This window comes from Pseudophryne corroboree, chromosome 9 (assembly GCF_028390025.1).
Source record: "Pseudophryne corroboree isolate aPseCor3 chromosome 9, aPseCor3.hap2, whole genome shotgun sequence".
In the NCBI taxonomy this organism is placed as follows: Eukaryota; Metazoa; Chordata; class Amphibia; order Anura; family Myobatrachidae; genus Pseudophryne; species Pseudophryne corroboree.
The window spans coordinates 350,281,505-350,303,918 of NC_086452.1; the positions used below are offsets into that span (position 1 = coordinate 350,281,505).

At 46.3% G+C, this 22,414-nt stretch overlaps 1 protein-coding gene across 2 annotated transcripts in view; it reads left to right on the top strand.

Moving 5' to 3' along the window:
- CIMIP4 (ciliary microtubule inner protein 4) overlaps positions 1–18,125 on the top strand; it is a 32,647-nt gene extending 14,522 nt beyond the window's left edge. The window contains exon 5 of one of the 2 annotated variants that reach the window (XM_063940663.1): positions 16,283–18,125. In XM_063940663.1, coding sequence (XP_063796733.1) covers positions 16,283–16,539 — 257 coding nt within the window. In that variant the 3' untranslated portion in view covers positions 16,540–18,125. Of the gene's footprint in view, positions 1–269; positions 388–16,282 lie in introns of those variants that run through there. The other variant, XM_063940664.1, reaches the window with a different exon arrangement.
- The last annotated feature ends 4,289 nt before the right edge of the window (positions 18,126–22,414 follow it).

The following is a 22,414-nucleotide window of genomic DNA, read 5'->3' on the forward strand; positions in this document are numbered from 1 at the left end:
GGCCCATACGCATGCGCATAAATGCAGTTTTTACACCTAATCAGCTAATCAGCTCCTAACTGCCATATTACAGGCTGAGTTTGAAAAATGACAGTTAGGAGCTGGTTGGCTGGTACTTTATCTCCGTCCACATTATCTCAATCCAAGGCATAGTAAGTAGACCACAGTCACCAGTACATGTGTAACGTGGCAGTTGGGGTGACACTCTAGCACTACAACTAGTACGGAGTATGGGAGTGATGCTGACCAATGTCCTCTGATTTTCCCAGGCAGGTGGCATGCAAGAAACTTTATTTACATGGACCTAAAGAAGGCTCTAGGGCAGAAAAGCGGGAAGGCTTAAGGGAAGCGATAACTGTCAATAAACAAACCTGCCTGAGACTTTCATTTATCTATCGCCTTTCTTCTACTTTTCAAAAAAGTATTTTTATATACTAGCTGAAATACCGCCGTTGCCTGGGTCTAAGGCATTAAGTTATCAATGAGTTGGATGTAACAGTCCACATTTTAAAAATAATTAGCTGCTTAGCAGCTCTTCCAACACACCCATGAGGTGGCTGCCCAGTGTCATTTTTTTTTGGGGTGTCGCCAGTAGCCCTAATCCCCAGCTTCTTTCTGTTCATTTTTAAAACCACAAAAAAAATTCACCTACAAAAGAAAAAGAGAAGCACAGTAAAAGTGTAAAGATTATTATTGATTATTGGGAGGGTGTAGCCAAGACTGGGAGAATCCTCATGTCGGTCAGATACCTGGCCGGAAAGCCAGCAGACCAGTCTGGGGTCGGACAAAATCGCACACAACAAATGAGACAGACAGCTGAAGAGAAAATGAAAGAAATAAAAGTAAAAAAAGGAGAAAGGCCAAGAGGGCATAGACCAACAGGACTCAAAGAAGAGATTGAAGGGGTAGAGAAGGAATTAAAAAAATATATAGCAAACCAACAATATTCAAAGGATGCAGTAAAAAAAATACATTGTACTTCCCTGTCCAACGATTTCAGAAGCAAGAGACCTCCCGGCTCCAGGAACAGAGATACTGTATGAATCACCTAAAAGAGATTTACCGGTCTCGTCCCTCATTGACGCCAGTCACGTTGTTTTCATGCTGCCATAGCCTGTAGAGTAGTAGCTGCTTGGATTGTTGTTTTATCTCTATCCTAGAGACTGGTAGATTGCGTTGAAGTCGTAGCACTGTGCACGGCACAGGGGGCAAATGGTATCAGATTCAAGACATTGAATCAAGCATGGTAAATGGAAGACATGGTGGCAGAATGTCACTGCTATTTCCTCTCCCATCTCAAACTGTGAGTGACAGATGGTACAGGTCTCTCCGGCTTCTCCTTCTCCAACAGTGCGTCTTCTAATGGTGGGTAGGCATGTAAGGTAGATGTTCATGGCAATTTCCAGTGCGACGGTAAGTACTCTGTCCGGTGAGTTCATATAGGCTGGCATTGGTCCACTTCCTGCTGTTCCTGGGATTTGTCCTCCGATGGTTCCCTTCCTGAGGTTGGTCTTCCTGAGGTTGGTCTTCGTGAGGTTGCCCTTGTTAATGGTCTGAGATGTCCTGATCTTAGCCACGTCCCAATGATGTTCTGGATTGGACCCTGTCCAATCAGTTGGGCTAATTCCCTCTGGCTCATTGCTGCTGCTGCTGATGTAGTTCACAGTAAACAGTAGGTGCACAAAAGTTGAGAAAATAAAATCACACACACACAACACAGATCTGGTTGTGCGCTCTGATCCGGTCACTTGTGGGAAGTATTCACTAGGTACAGAGTACAGACTAGTTTGCTCTTCCAGAGGCTTTTCTCATGTGTCAGCACCAGCTTCAACTGAATAAATGCCAGTAATAGTGCCGTGGCATGCGGGCGGCAGTTGGTGATGGCTGTGTATCAGTTCTCTGCCCTATACCCCACACCATCATCTTCCCACTGATATTACACAGTGACACATGTGGGAAATTACATGTTAGTGCTGAGGAGTCACTACACCAAGTGGTTTGGGGCATTTACTGCAATCATCTCAGTTCTATATGTACACATAATACAGGGCAGGTATTGCATACTCCCAAATGTCTTTACACTAGTGGTGTCTTCTTAGTAATGAATGTTGTATAAAGTAATAGCTGTCGTCACAGAAATAACCAGCACACCACAATGCAAATGAAATACATTTTTGTTCTTGCTTTGTGCTATGCTGTTTCTGTGACAACAGAAATCTCTCTATCCATCTATAGTGTGTGTGTGTGTGTGTGTGTGTGTGTGTGTGTGTGTGTGTGTGTGTATATATATATATATATATATCATCCCAAGGACGGCGGCACTCATCAGATTTTTGGACAATACTTAAGATCACTGGGATATTTTATTTTTCAACCCTTCTCACCCCCCATGCTGATGGGGGCTGAACTTGGACAGAAATGGCATCGGGAGTTTCACTATTCATCTCAGCGACCCCAACAACTATGGATTTTTACATGTCACCCCCTTCCCACCCCCACCCCTAGGGGTGCTAGGGGTGTCTTACCCCCCACAGTATTTTTTCCCAGATTGTAAGTCATATGTGTACCAAGTTTGGTGTACGTTTCTCCGGGCATTCCAGAGTTATGCTGGAACATACATACAATCAGCTTAGCGACTCTGAAAACTATGGATATGACACTGTCGGGCATGTTGGACATTTTATTTTTCACCCCTTCTCACCCCCCATGCTGATGAACTTGGACTGAAACGGCATCGGGAGTGTCCGAAAACTGGATTTTTACACACATACATCCGTTTTTATATATATATATATATATATATATATTTATTAGTGATGAGCGGGTTCGGTTCCTCGGAAACCGAACCCCCCCGAACTTCACCCGTTTTACACGGGTCCGAGGCATACTCGGATTCTCCCGTATGGCTCGGTTAACCCGAGCGCGCTCGAACGTCATCATCCCGCTGTCGGATTCTCGCGAGATTCGGATTCTATATAAGCAGCCGCGCGTTGCCGCCATTTTCACTCGTGCATTGGAAATGTTACGGAGAGGACGTGGCTGGCGTCCTCTCCGTTTATTAATGTTGATGCAAATATTTGTGCTTATTGCTTAATTGTGGGGACTGGGGAGCAGCTGTATTATATAGGAGGAGTACAGTGCAGAGTTTTGCTGACAGTGACCACCAGTATACGTTGTCTGCCTGAAAAACACTCCATATCTGTGCTCAGTGTGCTGCATATATCTGTGCTCACACTGCTTAATTGTGGGGACTGGTGAGCAGCTGTATTATATAGGAGGAGTACAGTGCAGAGTTTTGCTGACAGTGACCACCAGTATACGTTGTCTGCCTGAAAAACACTCCATATCTGTGCTCAGTGTGCTGCATATATCTGTGCTCACACTGCTTTATTGTGGGGACTGGGGACCACCAGTATATTATATAGGAGGAGTACAGTGCAGAGTTTTGCTGACAGTGACCACCAGTATACGTTGTCTGCCTGAAAAACACTCCATATCTGTGCTCAGTGTGCTGCATACATCTGTGCTCACACTGGTTAATTGTGGGGACTGGGGAGCAGCTGTATTATATAGGAGGAGTACAGTGCAGAGTTTTGATGACAGTGACCACCAGTATACGTTGTCTGCCTGAAAAACACTCCATATCTGTGCTCAGTGTGCTGCATATATCTGTGCTCACACTGCTTTATTGTGGGGACTGGGGACCACCAGTATATTATATAGGAGGAGTACAGTGCAGAGTTTTGCTGACAGTGACCACCAGTATACGTTGTCTGCCTGAAAAACACGCCATATCTTTGCTCAGTGTGCTGCATATATCTGTGCTCACACTGCTTAATTGTGGGGACTGGGGAGCAGCTGTAATATATAGGAGGAGTACAGTGCAGAGTTTTGTTGACAGTGACCACCAGTATATATAGCAGTACGGTATGGAAGGCCACTGCTCTACCTACCTCTGTGTCGTCAAGTATACTATCCATCCATACCTGTGGTGCATTTCAGTTGTGCACAGTATATATAGTAGTAGGCCATTGCTATTGATACTGGCATATAATTCCACACATTAAAAAATGGAGAACAAAAATGTGGAGGTTAAAATAGGGAAAGATCAAGATCCACTTCCACCTTGTGCTGAAGCTGCTGCCACTAGTCATGGCCGAGACGATAAAATGCCATCAACGTCATCTGCCAAGGCCGATGCCCAATGTCATAGTAGAGAGCATGTAAAATCCAAAAAACAAAAGTTCAGTAAAATGACCCAAAAATCAAAATTGAAAGCGTCTGATGAGAAGCGTAAACTTGCCAATATGCCATTTACGACACGGAGTGGCAAGGAACGGCTGAGGCCCTGGCCTATGTTCATGGCTAGTGGTTCAGATTCACATGAGGATGGAAGCACTCATCCTCTCGCTAGAAAAATTAAAAGACTTAAGCTGGCAAAAGCACAGCAAAGAACTGTGCGTTCTTCTAAATCACAAATCCCCAAGGAGAGTCCAATTGTGTCGGTTGCGATGCCTGACCTTCCCAACACTGGACGGGAAGAGCTTGCGCCTTCCATCATTTGCACGCCCCCTGCAAGTGCTGGAAGGAGCACCCGCAGTCCAGTTCCTGATAGTCAAATTGAAGATGTCACTGTTGAAGTACACCAGGATGAGGATATGGGTGTTGCTGGCGCTGGGGAGGAAATTGACAAGGAGGATTCTGATGGTGAGGTGGTTTGTTTAAGTCAGGCACCCGGGGAGACACCTGTTGCCACGAATATGGCCATTGACATGCTTGGTCAAAATACAAAAAAATCACCTCTTCGGTGGGGAATTATTTCAACACAAATGCGGACAACAGGTGTCAAGCCGTGTGTTGCCTTTGTCAAGCTGTAATAAGTAGGGGTAAGGACGTTAACCACCTAGGAACATCCTCCCTTATACGTCACCTGGACCGCATTCATCAGAAGTCAGTGACAAGTTCAAAAACTTTGGATGACAGCGGAAGCAGTCCACTGACCACTAAATCCCTTCCTCTTGTAACCAAGCTCCTGCAAACCACACCACCAACTCCCTCAGTATCAATTTCCACCTTACACAGGAAAGCCAATAGTCCTGCAGGCTATGTCACTGGCAAGTCTGACGAGTCCTCTCCTGCCTGGAATTCCTCCGATGCATCCTTGAGTGTAACGCCTACTGCTGCTGGCACTGCTGTTGTTGCTGCTGGGAGTCGATCGTCATCCCAGAGGGGAAGTCAGAAGACCACTTGTACTACTTCCAGTAAGCAATTGACTGTCCAACAGTCCTTTGCGAGGAAGATGAAATATCACAGCAGTCATCCTGCTGCAAAGCGGATAACTCAGGTCTTGTCAGCCTGAGTGGTGAGAAACGTGTGTCCGGTATCCACCGTTAATTCACAGGCAACTAGAGACTTGATTGAGGTACTGTGTCCCCGGTACCAAATACCATCTAGGTTCCATTTCTCTAGGCAGGCGATACCGAAAATGTGCACAGACGTCAGAAAAAGAGTCACCAGTGTCCTAAAAAATGCAGTTGTACCTAATGTCCACTTAACCACGGACATGTGGACAAGTAGAGCAGGGCAGATTCAGGACTATATGACTGTGACAGCCCACTGGGTAGATGTATTGCCTCTCGCAGCAAGAACAGCAGCGGCGGCACCAGTAGCAGCATCTCGCAAACGCCAACTCGTTCCTGGGCAGGCTACGCTTTGTATCACCGCTTTCCATAAGAGGCACACAGCTGACAACTGTAACGATTTCTAGGGTTCTCTGTGTGTGCGTATTTGGAAAGATGTCAGCTGAAGCCAGGTGAAAATTAAGTAAAGTTTATTGTGGAAAAAGTAATCGTAAAAATAAATATAAACTGGATTCTTGATTGCATGGAACAAAACACGATAAATGGAATATTTCAGGTTAAACATAGATGCAAAATAAACATGAAGATATCCGGGTTTAAATCAAGCAGGGGAAAAATAACATACCAAAAACGAAGTGATCAGGCAGGAATGGAAACAAACTGCAAATAATAGTCCAGGAATGTAGATGCTGAACCGGCAGGGTAAAAAGTCCAGAAGCAAGGCACATGAGTTAGCAAACTGCAGGGAAGTCTCCAAGATGCATATAAGGCAGAATCTGGACAGGGTTACTGGAGAGAGCCCAGTCTCACTCCATACGAAACCACAATGATCTGCAACTAGGTGCCTGTGAGCTGGAGTTAAATAGCAGCACCAGGTGTTGGGCTGCAGGTGCACACAATCAGGTAATTACCCTGCAGAGGCAGTGTGCAACTGCCATTCAGACCTGAGGCAACAAGTGAGACCCCTAGAGGCAGGAATGAGGTAATGCAAGGCAAAACAAACACAAATATTCCTAACATTATCCCCCCCTTAAACAGGCGGATTCCAGACGCCTCAAAGTTCACCTTCTCTTCTTTTTTCCTCTTTTCTTTTTGGGTTGCCTAGACCTACTAGAAGGTGTCACAAAGACACTACTTGGCAATACAGGTCCATCAATAACAAGTCTAGGATCATACAGAAGCTCACTGTCAGAGTCGGAGCCACAACCCAGCGGTAGAACTGACTTCTTATTTTCCTGTATGGAATCAAGAGCGGATGGTAAATTAGTAGATGCTAAACTTGCCGAGCAATCTGTGTGAACACCTAGAGATACCTGCCCACATCTGAAAAACTGAGGGTGCTCCCCAGACTGCAAAGGCAGGTTCTCAGACGGGCACACCTTAATAGACTCATCTAGGAGAGTGAGGACAGTTGGTGGACAGAATCTTTCGGTCACAGCTTTGAGGAAAGCGGGCAAATCTTGTAACACTGGATCTCCCTTATCAATAAGACCATTTACCCACTTCAAGGCCCTCCCTCTGAATCTCATACATAAGTTAGCAATGATATCAATAGGGGACAAGTCATCAAAACTCAGAAAATATCTGAAGAGAGCTAAACAGTGAGAGATATTTCCGTAAAAATAAGGCAGTTCCTCAACGACTTGGGTTTCCAAATTAGATTTAACATCAGGGAGGATAGACAACTGTGGCCTCCCAGACAAGACGGACTCTTCTTGCACCTTAGACGGGGAAGTCTCAGATGGCCTCGGCTGGGCAGATACCTCGGGCAAATCTTGGATCTCGGGCATGGCAGGCACCTCTATCTGGTGCTGGACAGGCGGAACCCCCTCCTGGGGCTGGACAGGCGGAACCCCCTCCTGGGGCTGGACAGGCGGAACCCCCTCCTGGGGCTGGACAGGCGGAACCCCCTCCTGGGGCTGGACAGGCGGACCCCCCTCCTGGGGCTGGACAGGCGGACCCCCCTCCTGGGGCTGGACAGGCGGAACCCCCTCCTGGGGCTGGACAGGCGGAACCCCCTCCTGGGGCTGGGCAGGCGGAACCCCCTCCTGGGGCTGGGCAGGCAGAACCCCCTCCTGGGGCTGGGCAGGCAGAACCCCCTCCTGGGGCTGGGCAGGCAGAACCCCCTCCTTGGGCTGGGCAGGCAGAGCCCCCTCCTGGGGCCGGACAGACCTTGGCCGGACCTCTGGCAAGGTGGACACCTCTCGGACCTCTGGCAAGGCGGGCACCTCTCGGACCTCTGGCAAGGCGTGGACCTCTGGCAAGGCGGGCACCTCTCGGACCTCTGGCAAGGCGTGGACCTCTGGCAAGGCGGGCACCTCTCGGACCTCTGGCAAGGCGGGCACCTCTCGGACCTCTGGCAAGGCGTGGACCTCTGGCAAGGCATGGACCTCTGGCAAGGCGGGCACCTCTCGGACCTCTGGCAAGGCGGGCACCTCTCGGACCTCTGGCAAGGCGTGGACCTCTGGCAAGGCGGGCACCTCTCGGACCTCTGGCAAGGCGGGCACCTCTCGGACCTCTGGCAAGGCGGGCACCTCTCGGACCTCTGGCGAAGGGGACACCTCTCGGACCTCTGGCGAAGCGGACACCTCTCGGACCTCTGGCGAAGCGGACACCTCTCGGACCTCTGGCGAAGCGGACACCTCTCGGACCTCTGGCGAAGCGGACACCTCTCGGACCTCTGGCGAAGCGGACACCTCTCGGACCTCATGCCGTAAGGCAAGGGCAACAGGGACCTCATGCCGTGAGGCAAGGGCAACAGGGACCTCATGCCGTGAGGCAAGGGCAACAGGGACCTCATGCCGTGAGGCAAGGGCAACAGGGACCTCATGCCCGAAGGCAAGGGCAGCAGGGACCTCATGCCCGAAGGCAAGGGCAGCAGGGACCTCATGCCCGAAGGCAAGGGCAGCAGGGACCTCATGCCCGAAGGCAAGGGCAGCAGGGACCTCATGCCCGAAGGCAAGGGCAGCAGGGACCTCATGCCCGAAGGCAAGGGCAGCAGGGACCTCATGCCCGAAGGCAAGGGCAGCAGGGACCGACACCCCTCCTGGGGTCGCAGGGCCGGACACCCCTCCTGGGGTCGCAGGGCCGGACACCCCTCCTGGGGTCGCTGGGCCGGACACCCCTCCTGGGGTCGCTGGGCCGGACACCCCTCCTGGGGTCGCTGGGCCGGACACCCCTCCTGGGGTCGCTGGGCCGGACACCCCTCCTGGGGTCGCTGGGCCGGACACCCCTCCTGGGGTCGCTGGGCCGGACACCCCTCCTGGGGTCGCTTGGCCGGACACCCCTCCTTTCGAAATTTGAGCACCACAGTGACATAACTGAGCAGAATTTGGCACTATGGCAGAATGAGGAAAGCTCTTTTTATGTTTGCGAGCAGGACATAACTGAATAAAATGTCCCGACCTGCCGCAATAAAAACAGAGCTTCTTATCCCTTCTATGTCTCCTTTCTTCCTCAGAGAGGCTGGGTCGTGGAAAACTCCAAAACTTGCCTTTGCTTACGCTAGAAAAACAGCAGCCAGAATTGAGAGCACCAGACTGATCTTTTCCCCTTTTTTCCTGCGTCTCCTTAAAGGGAGCACTTACTGAACCTTCAGGCAGAGCAGACAGTATCTCTGAAGACAGGATTTGAATACCCTCCAGTTTCTCTCTGAAATCCACCAGCAATGCAGGACTCAAAAACGGCAAAAACTTGAGAGGCAGGGAACCTTTCTGAAGTGAAGCCATTTTATGAGATTCAGCTGAATCAAAACAAAACTCCTGCACACGTTTATTTTGGCAGATCATTCTGTAACGATTTCTAGGGTTCTCTGTGTGTGCGTATTTGGAAAGATGTCAGCTGAAGCCAGGTGAAAATTAAGTAAAGTTTATTGTGGAAAAAGTAATCGTAAAAATAAATATAAACTGGATTCTTGATTGCATGGAACAAAACACGATAAATGGAATATTTCAGGTTAAACATAGATGCAAAATAAACATGAAGATATCCGGGTTTAAATCAAGCAGGGGAAAAATAACATACCAAAAACGAAGTGATCAGGCAGGAATGGAAACAAACTGCAAATAATAGTCCAGGAATGTAGATGCTGAACCGGCAGGGTAAAAAGTCCAGAAGCAAGGCACATGAGTTAGCAAACTGCAGGGAAGTCTCCAAGATGCATATAAGGCAGAATCTGGACAGGGTTACTGGAGAGAGCCCAGTCTCACTCCATACGGAACCACAATGATCTGCAACTAGGTGCCTGTGAGCTGGAGTTAAATAGCAGCACCAGGTGTTGGGCTGCAGGTGCACACAATCAGGTAATTACCCTGCAGAGGCAGTGTGCAACTGCCATTCAGACCTGAGGCAACAAGTGAGACCCCTAGAGGCAGGAATGAGGTAATGCAAGGCAAAACAAACACAAATATTCCTAACAACAACCTCTTATGGAAACTGAGGAACATCATCGCAGAATGGCTTACCCCAATTGGACTCTACTGGGGATTTGTGACATCGGACAACGCCACCAATATTGTGCGTGCATTACATCTGGGCAAATTCCAGCACGTCCCATGTTTTGCACATACATTGAATTTGGTGAAGCAGAATTATTTAAAAAATGACAGGGGCGTGCAAGAGATGCTGTCGGTGGCCCGAAGAATTGCGGGCCACTTTCGGCATTCAGCCACCGCGTGCCGAAGACTGGAGCACCAGCAAACACTCCTGAACCTGCCCTGCCATCATCTGAAGCAAGAGGTGGTAACGAGGTGGAATTCAACCCTCTATATGCTTCAGAGGATGGAGGAGCAGCAAAACGCCATTCAAGCCTATACATCTGCCCACGATATAGGCAAAGGAGGGGGAATGCACCTGACTCAAGCGCAGTGGAGGATGATTTCAACGTTGTGCAAGGTTCTGCAACCCTTTGAACTTGCCACACGTGAAGTCAGTTCAGACACTGCCAGCCTGAGTCAGGTCATTCCCCTCATCAGGCTTTTGCAGAAGAAGCTGGAGACATTGAAGGAGGAGCTAACACAGAGCGATTCCGCTAGGCATGTGGGACTTGTGGATGGAGCCCTTAATTCGCTTAACCAGGATTCACGGGTGGTCAATCTGTTGAAATCAGAGCACTACATTTTGGCCACCGTGCTCGATCCTAGATTTAAAACCTACGTTGTATCTCTCTTTCCAGCAGACACAAGTCTGCAGAGGTTCAAAGACCTGCTGGTGAAAAAATTGTCAAGTCAAGCGGAACGTGACCCGTCAACAGCTCCTCCTTCACATTCTCCTGCAACTGGGGGTGCGAGGAAAAGGCTAAGAATTCCGAGCCCACCCGCTGGCGGTGATGCAGAGCAGTTGGAGCGAGTGCTGACATCTGGTCCGGACTGAAGGACCTGCCAACGATTACTGACATGTCATCTACTGTCACTGCATATGATTCTCTCACCATTGAAAGAATGGTGGAGGATTATATGAGTGACCGCATCCAAGTAGGCACGTTAAACAGTCCGTACGTATACTGGCAGGAAAAAGAGGCAATTTGGAGGCCCTTGCACAAACTGGCTTTATTTTACCTAAGTTGCCCTCCCTCCAGTGTGTACTCCGAAAGAGTGTTTAGTGCAGCCGCTCACCTTGTCAGCAATCGGCGTACGAGGTTACTTCCAGAAAATGTGGAGAAGATGATGTTCATCAAAATGAATTATAATCAATTCCTCCGTGGAGACATTCACCAGCAGCAATTGCCTCCAGAAAGTACACAGGGATCTGAGATGGTGGATTCCAGTGGGGACGAATTAATAATCTGTGAGGACGGGGATGTACACAGTGAAAGGGGTGAGGAATCGGAGGATGATGATGAGGTGGACATCTTGCCTCTGTAGAGCCAGTTTGTGCAAGGAGAGATTGATTGCTTCTTTTTTGGTGGGGGCCCAAACCAACCAGTCATTTCAGTCACAGTCGTGTGGCAGACCCTGTCGCTGAAATGATGGGTTCGTTAAAGTGTGCATGTCCTGTTTATACAACATAAGGTGGGTGGGTGGGAGGGCCCAAGGACAATGCAATCTTGCACCTCTTTTTTCTTTCATTTTTCTTTGCATCATGTGCTGTTTGGGGACTATCCTGCCTGACACTGCAGTGCCACTCCTAGATGGGCCAGGTGTTTGTGTCGGCCACTTGTGTCGCTTAGCTTAGTCACACAGCGACCTTGGTGCGCCTCTTTTTTTCTTTGCATCATGTGCTGTTTGGGGACTATTTTTTTGAAGTGCCATCCTGCCTGACACTGCAGTGCCACTCCTAGATGGGCCAGGTGTTTGTGTCGGCCACTTGTGTCGCTTAGCTTAGCCATCCAGCGACCTCGGTGCAAATTTTAGGACTAAAAATAATATTGTGAGGTGTTCAGAATAGACTGAAAATGAGTGGAAATTATGGTTATTGAGGTTAATAATACTATGGGATCAAAATGACCCCCAAATTCTATGATTTAAGCTGTTTTTGAGGGTTTTTTGTAAAAAAACACCCGAATCCAAAGCACACCCGAATCCGACAAAAAATGTTCAGGGAGGTTTTGGCAAAACGCGTCCGAATCCAAAACACGGTCGCGGAACCGAATCCAAAACCAAAACACAAAACCCGAAAAATTTTCGGTGCACATCTCTAAATATATATATATATATATATATATATATATATGTACACATAGCTTGATCCGGCACTCAATAAACAAAAGGATTTCTTATCGCGGTGTCCAAGTCCTAGGTAGGTACCCACCAATTTAAAACTACAGAGGGGACGGCACTCAGAGGATTTTTCAAGTGTTGTATTCAAGCAAACAGCATAACAATCTCTACCATTGATGGAGATTGTTATGCTGTTTGCTTGAACACAACACTTGAAAAATCCTCTGAGTGCCGTCCCCTCTGTAGTTTTATATATATATATATATATATATATATATATATGGAATGAGAAATAGAGGAATAGGGCGCCCAAGGATTGTGTCAACCCCAAAGTTTAAAAAAACCTCAGAAAATTATACGGTATGATTAAATCTGGCATTAAAACATAAAAATATACTGTTCATTTAATAATTTATTAAAAAAATACAGAAGCATACATAGTGTCCATCACATTACATAGTTAGCAAGATGCAAATCTCCTGTGTTTTGTGGAAGGGTGCAGATAAACTTCTGCCTGTATCTTTAATCTTCCTTATAGAGTATTCGGAGATAACATCAGAAAACAGAGTAATAGCGCTGGGGTGTTGTGTCTGGTACCCCTGGAGACAGAGTTTCCATGGACACCCACTAGAACCCTGCAGATCTGCCACTAGGTGATAGTGGGGTGGATCTGTTATTAAAATGTGACTGGTCTTTTTATTTTTCTGTGACTATTGTAGTACAGTACAATACAGCAGTGCCGTAACTAGGTGTATGCAGAAGGGGCATTGCCCACAGGGCACACCTAGTTAGAGCGCATATTCCCCCTGCGCTCCCACTGCCCGTCCCTGTCTACTGCGCTCCCGTGGCCCGCCCCCTCTCTTGGCCCCTGTGTACTGTGCTCATACAGCGCCTCCTCCATTGGCCCCTGTATACTGCGCTCCAGCGGCCCGTCACCTCCCTTCGCCCTGTGTGCTCAGCTGTGCTCCCACGGCCTGCCCCCTCTCGGTCCCCCTGTCCTGCGTTCCCGCGGCCCGCCCCCTCTCTTGGCCTGCAGTGCAGTGTACAGAGGGAGCGCTGGGTCAGGAGCCGGCAGCAGCACAGCTACAGGAAGAAGGAGAAATCATGTAAGTGGCTGCCCACACACAACACTACATTACACTACACTACATTACACTACACTACAGTACACTACATTACACTAAAGTACACTACACTACATTACACTACACTAAAGTACACTACAGTACACTACATTACAGCCTAAGGGTAGGGGGGCTGTAAGGTGCTCTGCCTGCCATAATAAGTAAAAGGGGGCTCCACCTGTCATAATGTGTAAAAAGGGGGACTGTCTGCCATAATGTGTAAAAAGGGGACGCTGTCTGCCGTAATGTGAAAAAAGGGGGACGCTGTCTGCCGTAATGTGTAAAAAGGGGACGCTGTCTGCCGTAATGTGTAAAAAGGGGGACGCTGTCTGCCGTAATGTGTGAAAAGGGGGACTTGCTGCCGTAATGTGTAAAAAGGGGACGCTGTCTGCCGTAATGTGTAAAAAGGGGGACGCTGTCTGCCGTAATGTGTAAAAAGGGGACGCTGTCTGCCGTAATGTGTAAAAAGGGGGACTGGCTGCCGTAATGTGTAAAAAGGGGATGCTGTCTGCCGTTATGTGTAAAAAAGGGGATGCTGTCTACCGTAATGTATAAAAAGGGGATGCTGTCTGCTGTAATGTGTAAAACAGAGGACGCTGTCTGCCGTAATGTGTAATAGGGGCTCTACCTGGTGTAATGGCGCTACTGTGCGGCGTAATTTGAATAATGGAGACTACTATGCACCATAATATGAATTGGTATTATTTTGTGGCCACACCCCTTCTCCATGAAGCCACGCCTCTATATTTTTCACGTGCACCTGCGGCGCACACTGCCCCTATTTTACATAAAGGGAGGCGCCGATGCCGTTTCTTGGACATAGCGCCAAAATGTCTAGTTACGGCACTGCAATACAGACTCAGTTATTACCACAAAATATTTGTAGAAAGTCTGGGAAAAATTTAATTGGTACATTTTATTTTAAAAAAATAACACATTTATAATACAGAATGCGTTACATTTTTGCTATTGTGTCAACAAAATTGGCATAACTTAAATAAAGTATGTGATATACAGCAAAACAACATTACTTTATTTTGCAAACCCAACTGCCAGCACATTTTCTGCTGCAGGGTACACTGGACTCCACAAAGATTAACATCGGGGTGTAGAGTAGGATCTTGATCCGAGGCACCAACAGGCTCAAAGCTTTGTTCCCAAGATGCACAGCGCCGCCTCCTCTATAACCCCGCCTCTGTGCACAGGAGCTCAGTTTGTAAGTTGGTGCCATGCAGTAAGCAGGCATGCAAAAGGGGAGCTGCTCCTGCAGCCCTAAGAAACATCTATTTTTCAAAATAAAGAATAATTGAAGACTTCAAGGGCTGCAGCAGTGTTAGATGTCAGTCAGACATCCCCTGCTGCAGCTCCATCACTCCCCCAGCGGCGCTGTATACTCCCGCGCCCTGGTTGCCGGGTCACTACAGCGGAGGCTCCAGTGTTCTTCTCTACGTTAGTCACACACTCACCGCTGTCTCCTGGATTGCGTGGCCGCATTCAAAGGGGAGGTAAGGGGTCTCTTTTGCTCGCTGTAATCGCGATCCAGCACGGCCGCGCGCGCTGGCGGGGACACTGTAAGGGCCAGCCGCTTCACTATCCTCCGGGACACAGGGCACAGGTGGGGTTTTGTCTCTGTAAAACCCGTTTTGTTACGGTCCGCAGCGCCCGGTGGGGAAGCCAGCAGGGGGATAAGGCCTGACCTGTAGCCCCTCCCCCAGCCCCTGGGCGCCATTTGGGTAAATGTTCCCGCCCTGGAGCTACATGTATATCTCCGTTACTCCCTGTCAGCCGCCATCACACTGAGCTGCGCTGTTCCTGGGACTGCTGGGGCAAATCCTCCTCTGTAAAGCGCCTGCTCGCCAGCGCTGTGCATTTTACAGGACACTTACGTATTCTACCTGTCAGTGGACAGTGTTGGTTAAGAAAGAGTGCATACAGTCAGGGTTGTGTGGTACAAACACCCTGTGATATACATCCAGTACTTACTGTGTTTTGTTATATCTACTGTTTACATTTATATCTATATAGCTATACTGAGTATCACTTTGTATTGGTAGTCCAGTGCAGTTTTATTTACAAAATGTCTACAATTTCTAAATTTCTACAATTTTTATTTTATTTACAAAAATTTTATTTACAAAATTTCAAAAGTTAATTTACATAATCTGGATATTTGCTGGTAACAGGTGAACCAGGAGAAATGTGGTAATGTGTGCATCGCAGATAATGTACACACTTATTAGGCCGGATGTAATGCAATGCGAGACGGCCAGAGTGCTGAGATTCCGGCCGAACTTGTATGGGTTTTTAAAATGGCAGTCATTTACAAGGCAAAATCTGGTTGATTTTGCCTTGTAAATGGTTGCCACTTAAAAAAAACAACATATGAGTTCGGACAGAATTTCAGAGCTCTGGCCGTCTCGCATTGCATTACGTCCGGCCCATTATCTCTTTACATTGCCTTCTTAGTTTTCATCATTTGTGCTGGGAACAGCACAGTGTCCAGATTCATGTGTGTAAGTAAAGCAAAAAAGCAAGCAACTGGGCAAAACCATGTTGCACTGCAACTGGGAAAGATGTAACATGTGCAAAGAGATTTAGATTTGGGTGGGGTGTGTTCAAAGTGAAATCTAAATTGTGGTGTCAAAATTAAGCTGTCCACTATTTGTGGTGGGCTACATGTAAAAGCAGCCAGTGTTTACCCCATACTTGCCTACCTGACCCTCTCCATGAGGGAGAAAATGCTCTGTTCCTGGACTTTCCTGGTAATGTATGATTGCCATCACCTGTGGTGAGCTAGTTAATTGATAAGAAAGGTGTTTCACCACAGGTGATGGCAATCATACATTACCAGGAAAGTCCAGGAACAGAGCATTTTCTCCCTCATGGAGAGGGTCAGGTAGGCAAGTATGGTTTACCCTGCACAGAAACAATATAACCTACACAAATCTAAATCTCTCTGCACATGGTACATCTGCTCCACCTGCACTGCAACATGGTTTTTCCCAGTTGCTTGCTTTTTTGCTTTACTTACAAACATGAATCAGGCCCAGTGTGTTAGTTTTTGATATCTGTTTTTCCTACTATTCAGTGATCACCTTCTAATCCGCTATATCACTCACACCTGTTGTTCTCATTGTATAAGCCATTTGGTCTCAGATCCTAATGAAGAGAAATGCCATTGACAAGCTCCTGCAGAACCAGCCCAAACCAACTCGCACCATCCTGCTGCCCATCCGGAATAATATCCTCAGAGATGTTCCAGCGCCTCTGCCGCCACCAAAAGAAAAGCCTAAAAAATGGAGACCTAAGACTAAGAAGCCAGAGGTAGCCCATCCCCCAGTCACACAGTCCAGACAAGAGGATGATTTTTGGGACTTCTATGATAAACCCATCCAATGATGTAGCTGTAAAATACTTGTCTCTCTAACCTGATCTTATCTGGTATACAGTTAGAAAAAACTGATACAATGTTCAGCAGGATGCTACAAACTTTATGTTGTGTCATTTTATTTATTTTAATGCATTTGTTTTGTTCATAAGACACATACATTATCAAAAAGTTATTAATGGACAAGAAGTAAGCAAAAAATGAAGCACCAACATAAAGTCTTTTTAATAGGTTGTTGGGCCACCATGTCTGGCTACTAAAGCTCATATGCTCTATTAGTTACCAGCCCATCAAAATGATGGAACAACGTAGCGGTAATGTCAGAGCCGGTGGCTGTGTGCACCAGAAAGCAGCAACACTTGAATTACTCTTTTGGGTGCTGTCTAGTGGCCACTGGCGCGCAAACCACTTGAATTCCCTCCAGAGAGGTGATGAGCAACTTCTGGAATTGTGCAAGAGTTGTAGCACCATTCTTCTGTAATAAAGTGCCACAACTGGTGCCTGGTTGATGGTGGTGGAAAATGTTGTCAAAGGCGGAGTTCCAGAAGATCCCATAAGTATTTGGTTAAGATCAGATCTGGTGACTAGAAAGGACATGACACATGGAGAATATCAGCATCAGGCTCATCATTTCACAGGGGGACATCTTATCAGTGACGTGCGGTGGGGGGAGGCAGGTGAGGCAGAGCCTTTCCTGTCATACTTACGTTTAAACCAGAGTTTTGACTGAATAAAATATATGAAAAATACTGATAATTTGTTTGAATTATCTTCTTTGCATTATTCTAATAATTTTTATAGCCCAAACTCTGGAGTAAAAAGTCTATGGCAGGTGAGGCAGTGCCTCACCTGTGTATCCTTTCCACACATCTCTAATGAAAACTCACCAGATTTTCAGGAGTTTATAATGCTGCACCTGTGTATAATGCCCAGATGTACCTTTTGGCTCATATATTGCATGTAAATTTGGCTCTGGAGTTAGCCAGTGCCTCCTGAGCCATTTAGATCACCGCACGTCCCTGCATCTTATAATATTGGATTGAGGCTTTGTAATCCTGGGAGGCTGTGAGGAAAGAAATGCTGCAACATGGAGTGAAACATTACCCTTGTTTTTTAAGGGAGTGGCTGAACCCAGACTATGGAAAGTATTCAGCAAGGATTGCAATAACCGCAGCTGCATTGTGATCACGATCTCTATGCAATTTCTGTTGCTATTTTTGCTCATGCGTGCGCAGTGCGTATGCTGTGCATGTGCAGGCGTTGGATAATCGGCCGGATTGAGAATCACAAATTTTACAATCCTTACTGAATAAGGTCCTATGCCAGGAATCATCACTCCACAACATAGCAGAACTAGAACAAGACAAGCATCCAGGACCACAAATCATTTATATTGGTGATACTGTACATTTTAGTAATGAAATACATTGCATCAATTTACTCATAGTGCCTACAACATATGCGGGGCTACTGGTTTCATGTCAATCCCAGCATTTTCCTCCAAACTGTTTCTTTCTCTTCTCTCCCAGGCTCAGTATGTACTTGTACTGGTTTTATGAATGATTTCTTATGACTTTCAGTGCATCAGGGATCTATGGTGCCTCACGAATAAACAATGTTGTGTAATATTTCCTTCTGTAGCTGCCTCATTTTGTAAAAGAGTCCCATATAGATTTCCTTTCCCTATATTGGCGACCATGAGCACTGTACTGGCTGTCTGTCACCCAAGAGAGTGGGGCACTAGGATATACAGACACGTTCCAGATGATAGATCCATATAGATTTCCTTTCCCTATATTGGCGACCATGAGCACTGTACTGGCTGTCTGTCACCCAAGAGAGTGGGGCACTAGGATATACAGACACGTTCCAGATGATAGATCCATATAGATTTCCTTTCCCTATATTGGCGACCATGAGCACTGTACTGGCTGTCTGTCACCCAAGAGAGTGGGGCACTAGGATATACAGACACGTTCCGGATGATAGATCGACAGTCAATAAGCTGAAATTATATGGTTGACATGCATTAAGTCAACAGATACAAAAGTCAACATACAGTATGAAAGATTGACAGTGCTAAAGGTCATCAGGTTCAAACTGTTGACATTACAATAGTCGAAACACATATAGTCAACACAATATGGGTTTTTTTCAAAAATATTTTCAACTTTCTCGTCATTTACCATCCACGTGGACTACAGCTGGGAATAGTAACCTGTGCTGAGTGCAGTGAGGCACTTTTTGTTGAGGAATCATATATTATATTTTTTTTTAAACTGTTTTTTTTTATTAAAGCAGCAGACAAATCATCACAACAGTACATTTCCTAAAGAAGAGGACAAAATCATCGCATATCATATATGTCGATATAAAACGTTTAAAGCACCCAAAGCATGGAAAAAAAGTTGTCTGCTTATTTTTCAACATCAAAACATGTAAAAGGGGAACATTCTAACAAAACAGCTTAGGAAAATAGGAAAGGAGAGAAAGAGAGGGAAGAAGAGGAAGAAAGAGAAAGGGAAAGTTATGAAATGTAGGGACAGGTGAGAGTGTCTGCATAGAAAGGACGAGTCCTTTGGGAGATAAGGGGGGGGGGGAACCTTTTCAATTAGAGATCTGAAACATGCTAGAAAGACACATTATACGTAATGGGAGAAGAACTATGTAGTTATAGAAGACCGATACACAGGAGACTTTAAAATCATACCAGGGAAACCAGATGGCTGTGAAGTTAATGGTTTTCCCAGATGAGAAGGAGATAAGGTCTTCCATATCTAAAAAGTAATCAATCTTTGTAAACCATAATTTAATCGAGGGCGGTGAGGTGGATCTCCAAAGAGTTGGAATAACCGCTTTTACAGCATTGCTAAGATGTCTCAATAAGGAGCATTTGTAGGAATGCGCGCCCGCAGAGGTGTGATTGAGGAGCCAAAATCCTGGGTCTTTTGGGACTACATCCCCCACTATCAGTTCGGTACACCTCTGTCCAAAATGGAGTTATAAGAGGGCAGTCCCACCATATGTGCACGAAGCTCCTTGGGGCGTTTCTACATCTCCAGCAAAGATTCGAGAGAGAGGGAAACATTTTATTAAGAACAAGAGGAGTCCTATACCACCTATATATGAGTTTATAGAGAGTCTCTAATGTTGCCAAACATAAAGAGCTCGCCTGGGCGTTACTAAATACGGAATCCCAATTGATCTGTGTAGGTAGCCCTGGCAGTTCCTTCTCCCAGGAAGCCATAAAGGTAGGAGGTTGCGGAAACAAGTCTTCCATGATAAGCACATAAATTTGTGAGATAATATGTGTAGGAGAACTAGGAGAGACGCACAGTTTTTCGAACACGGTGAGAGCCCTAGTTATATCGGAAAAGTTCTTGGAAGATGTTATGAAATGATGAACCTGCAGGAACTTCCAAAAATCAGAACTATGTATATTTCAATGAGGCTGAATATCTGAAAATGAGCGCACCCTACCCGAGCTCACCAGCTGACCGACCCTGAAAATCCCGGCTTCTGTCCATGGAGCAAAAGCTGTCCCATGGAGACCTGGAACAAATTCGGGATTATGGAGAAAAGAGGTTAAAGGGGACCATTTGGAGGATATATGGCTCTTAGACCTCAGCGTGGCCCATAATTTAAGCGTGGGGGAGACCGTGGGGTGGGTAATCTTCGGAAGCATAGGAAGCCAAGGTATAATTTTGATATAATGTGGGAGGCAACCTTCCTCCAGAAGAACCCATTGTTTGCGATCTTTAGCCCGTGACCATTCCAGAATCCTATTCAAATGTACTGCATAATAGTAGCTAGAAATATGTGGGAGTTGTTGCCCACCTTGATGCTTTCTCCTAAATAAAATGTTGTGCTTAAATCTAGGTGTTTTGCATCCCCAAACTAATGCACGAATAAGAGTCTGGACGTCTCGGAACCAAAGTAGGGGGATGTGTATAGGAAGGGTTTGGAGAAAGAATAATATCCTAGGGAGGGCATTCATTTTGACAACATTGATCCTGCCAAACCACGATAATCGTAATTTCCTAGGCGAAGCTTCGCCAACAGGAGGCTAAAATTCAGGGAGAATAATTTGGATAAGTCGTTGGACAGTAGCACCCCCAAATATTTTAATTTGTGGTCGTGCCAAGTAAAAGGGAAGGAGCGTTTCAGACCCTCTACTACGTCAGGAGAGGTAGTTAAATTCATGGCAATCGATTTGGAATAATTTATCTTAAAGTTAGAAAGGGCTCCGAACTTCTCAAATTCTACCATCAGGTTTGGTAATGAGGTGACCGGTTTTGAAATTATAGCGAGTAAGTCGTCGGCATATAAAGCCAATTTGTATTCAGTCCCCTTAATCAACAAACCCGAAATATTTGGATTGGCCCTGATGCTTCGAGCTAATGTTTCCACGCAAAGGACAAAAAGCAACGGGGATAGTGGGCAGCCTTGTCGTGTGCCATTGGTAATAGAAAAGGAATCAGAAAGGGAGCCATTAATCCTAATTTTGGCGGACGGAGAAGTATAAAGAGATAGGATTCTTTGAAGACAGGTATTGCCGAGCCCTAGATGTTTCAGTATGCCAGACAGAAAGTCCCAGTCCACCCTGTCAAACGCTTTTTCAGCATCGGTCGATAGCATGATTGAGGGGGACGTAAGCTGGCCAGCATAGTGAATCATATTAAGCACTTTAGAGGTGTTATCTCTGGCTTCACGGCCTAAAACAAATCCAGCCTGATCTCCATGAATCAAACCGGGCAATAATAGTTTAAGGCGATTTCCAATCAGTTTGGCAAAAAGTTTTATGTCTATGTTCAATAGCGAAATTGGCCGATAACTGGAGCAAAGACTGGGATCTTTGCCCTCCTTAAGTAAAACTGCAATATGGGCTTCGAGAGATTGCGGGGAAAAGGGCGAGTGTTCTGATACAGTGTTAAAGGCTCTCGTGAGAAGAGGGTCCAATTTCTCCTTGAAAGCTTTATAATAAGCAATGGTATACCCATCAGGGCCTGGACTTTTGCCGTTGGGAGAAGAGTCAATGACTTTCATAACCTCCTCAGTAGAGAAAGGGGCGTCTAGATCTTCTACCTCCTTTGTGAACAGCGTAGGGAAGTCTAAGGCCTGTAAGTAGTCAGCTATGGCTGTTCGGTGGGACAGCTTATCCGCTCTTCCAGTCGGACCAGAAAGGTTGTACAAGGTGGAATAATATGCCCGAAAGGCCCTAGCAATGTGAGGTGTCTCATGTTGGGGCTGACCTTGACTATTTTTAATTGTATGAATAAAAGTGAGTGCACATTGTTCTCTAAGGGCTTTGGCCAGCAATTTCCCGGGTTTGTTACCCCATTGATAGTATCTGCTACGGCACTTCAGATATGAAAATTTGACTCTATCAGAGAGTAGTTTATTCAGATCGGCCCTGGCAGCTTCAAGATCAGCATAATGTTGTGGGTGATAATGCTGATTTATATACAGGAATGAAAAGCTATACCTTAAACACACTTTAAATACACTTTACCATGGAGCCGCTGCGGCCGCTATACTGAATACACACTCTACGTACTCTTTACGCTGTTAGTGTAAAGAGTCCCGTACTGTGTACGGACTTTGCGCACAAACGCCGCGCTGACGGTACAAAGTACACACAGCACGTACACACCCAGAGATACACCGCAAACCCTTAACAGCTATGCAATGCGATAATAATACACTTTAAACCTTAGCAGGGAAAGGAAGACACGACACCAGATTGTAATTAAACTGCTGGTTTCCGACACCACAGCATATTATTACTGAAAGGGGGTTACAATATATACAATACAATACAACAGAATAATGGCTACAGTCAATGTTACATACTTGTTTGGATTTCGCCGCGCTACCCAGTCTGGT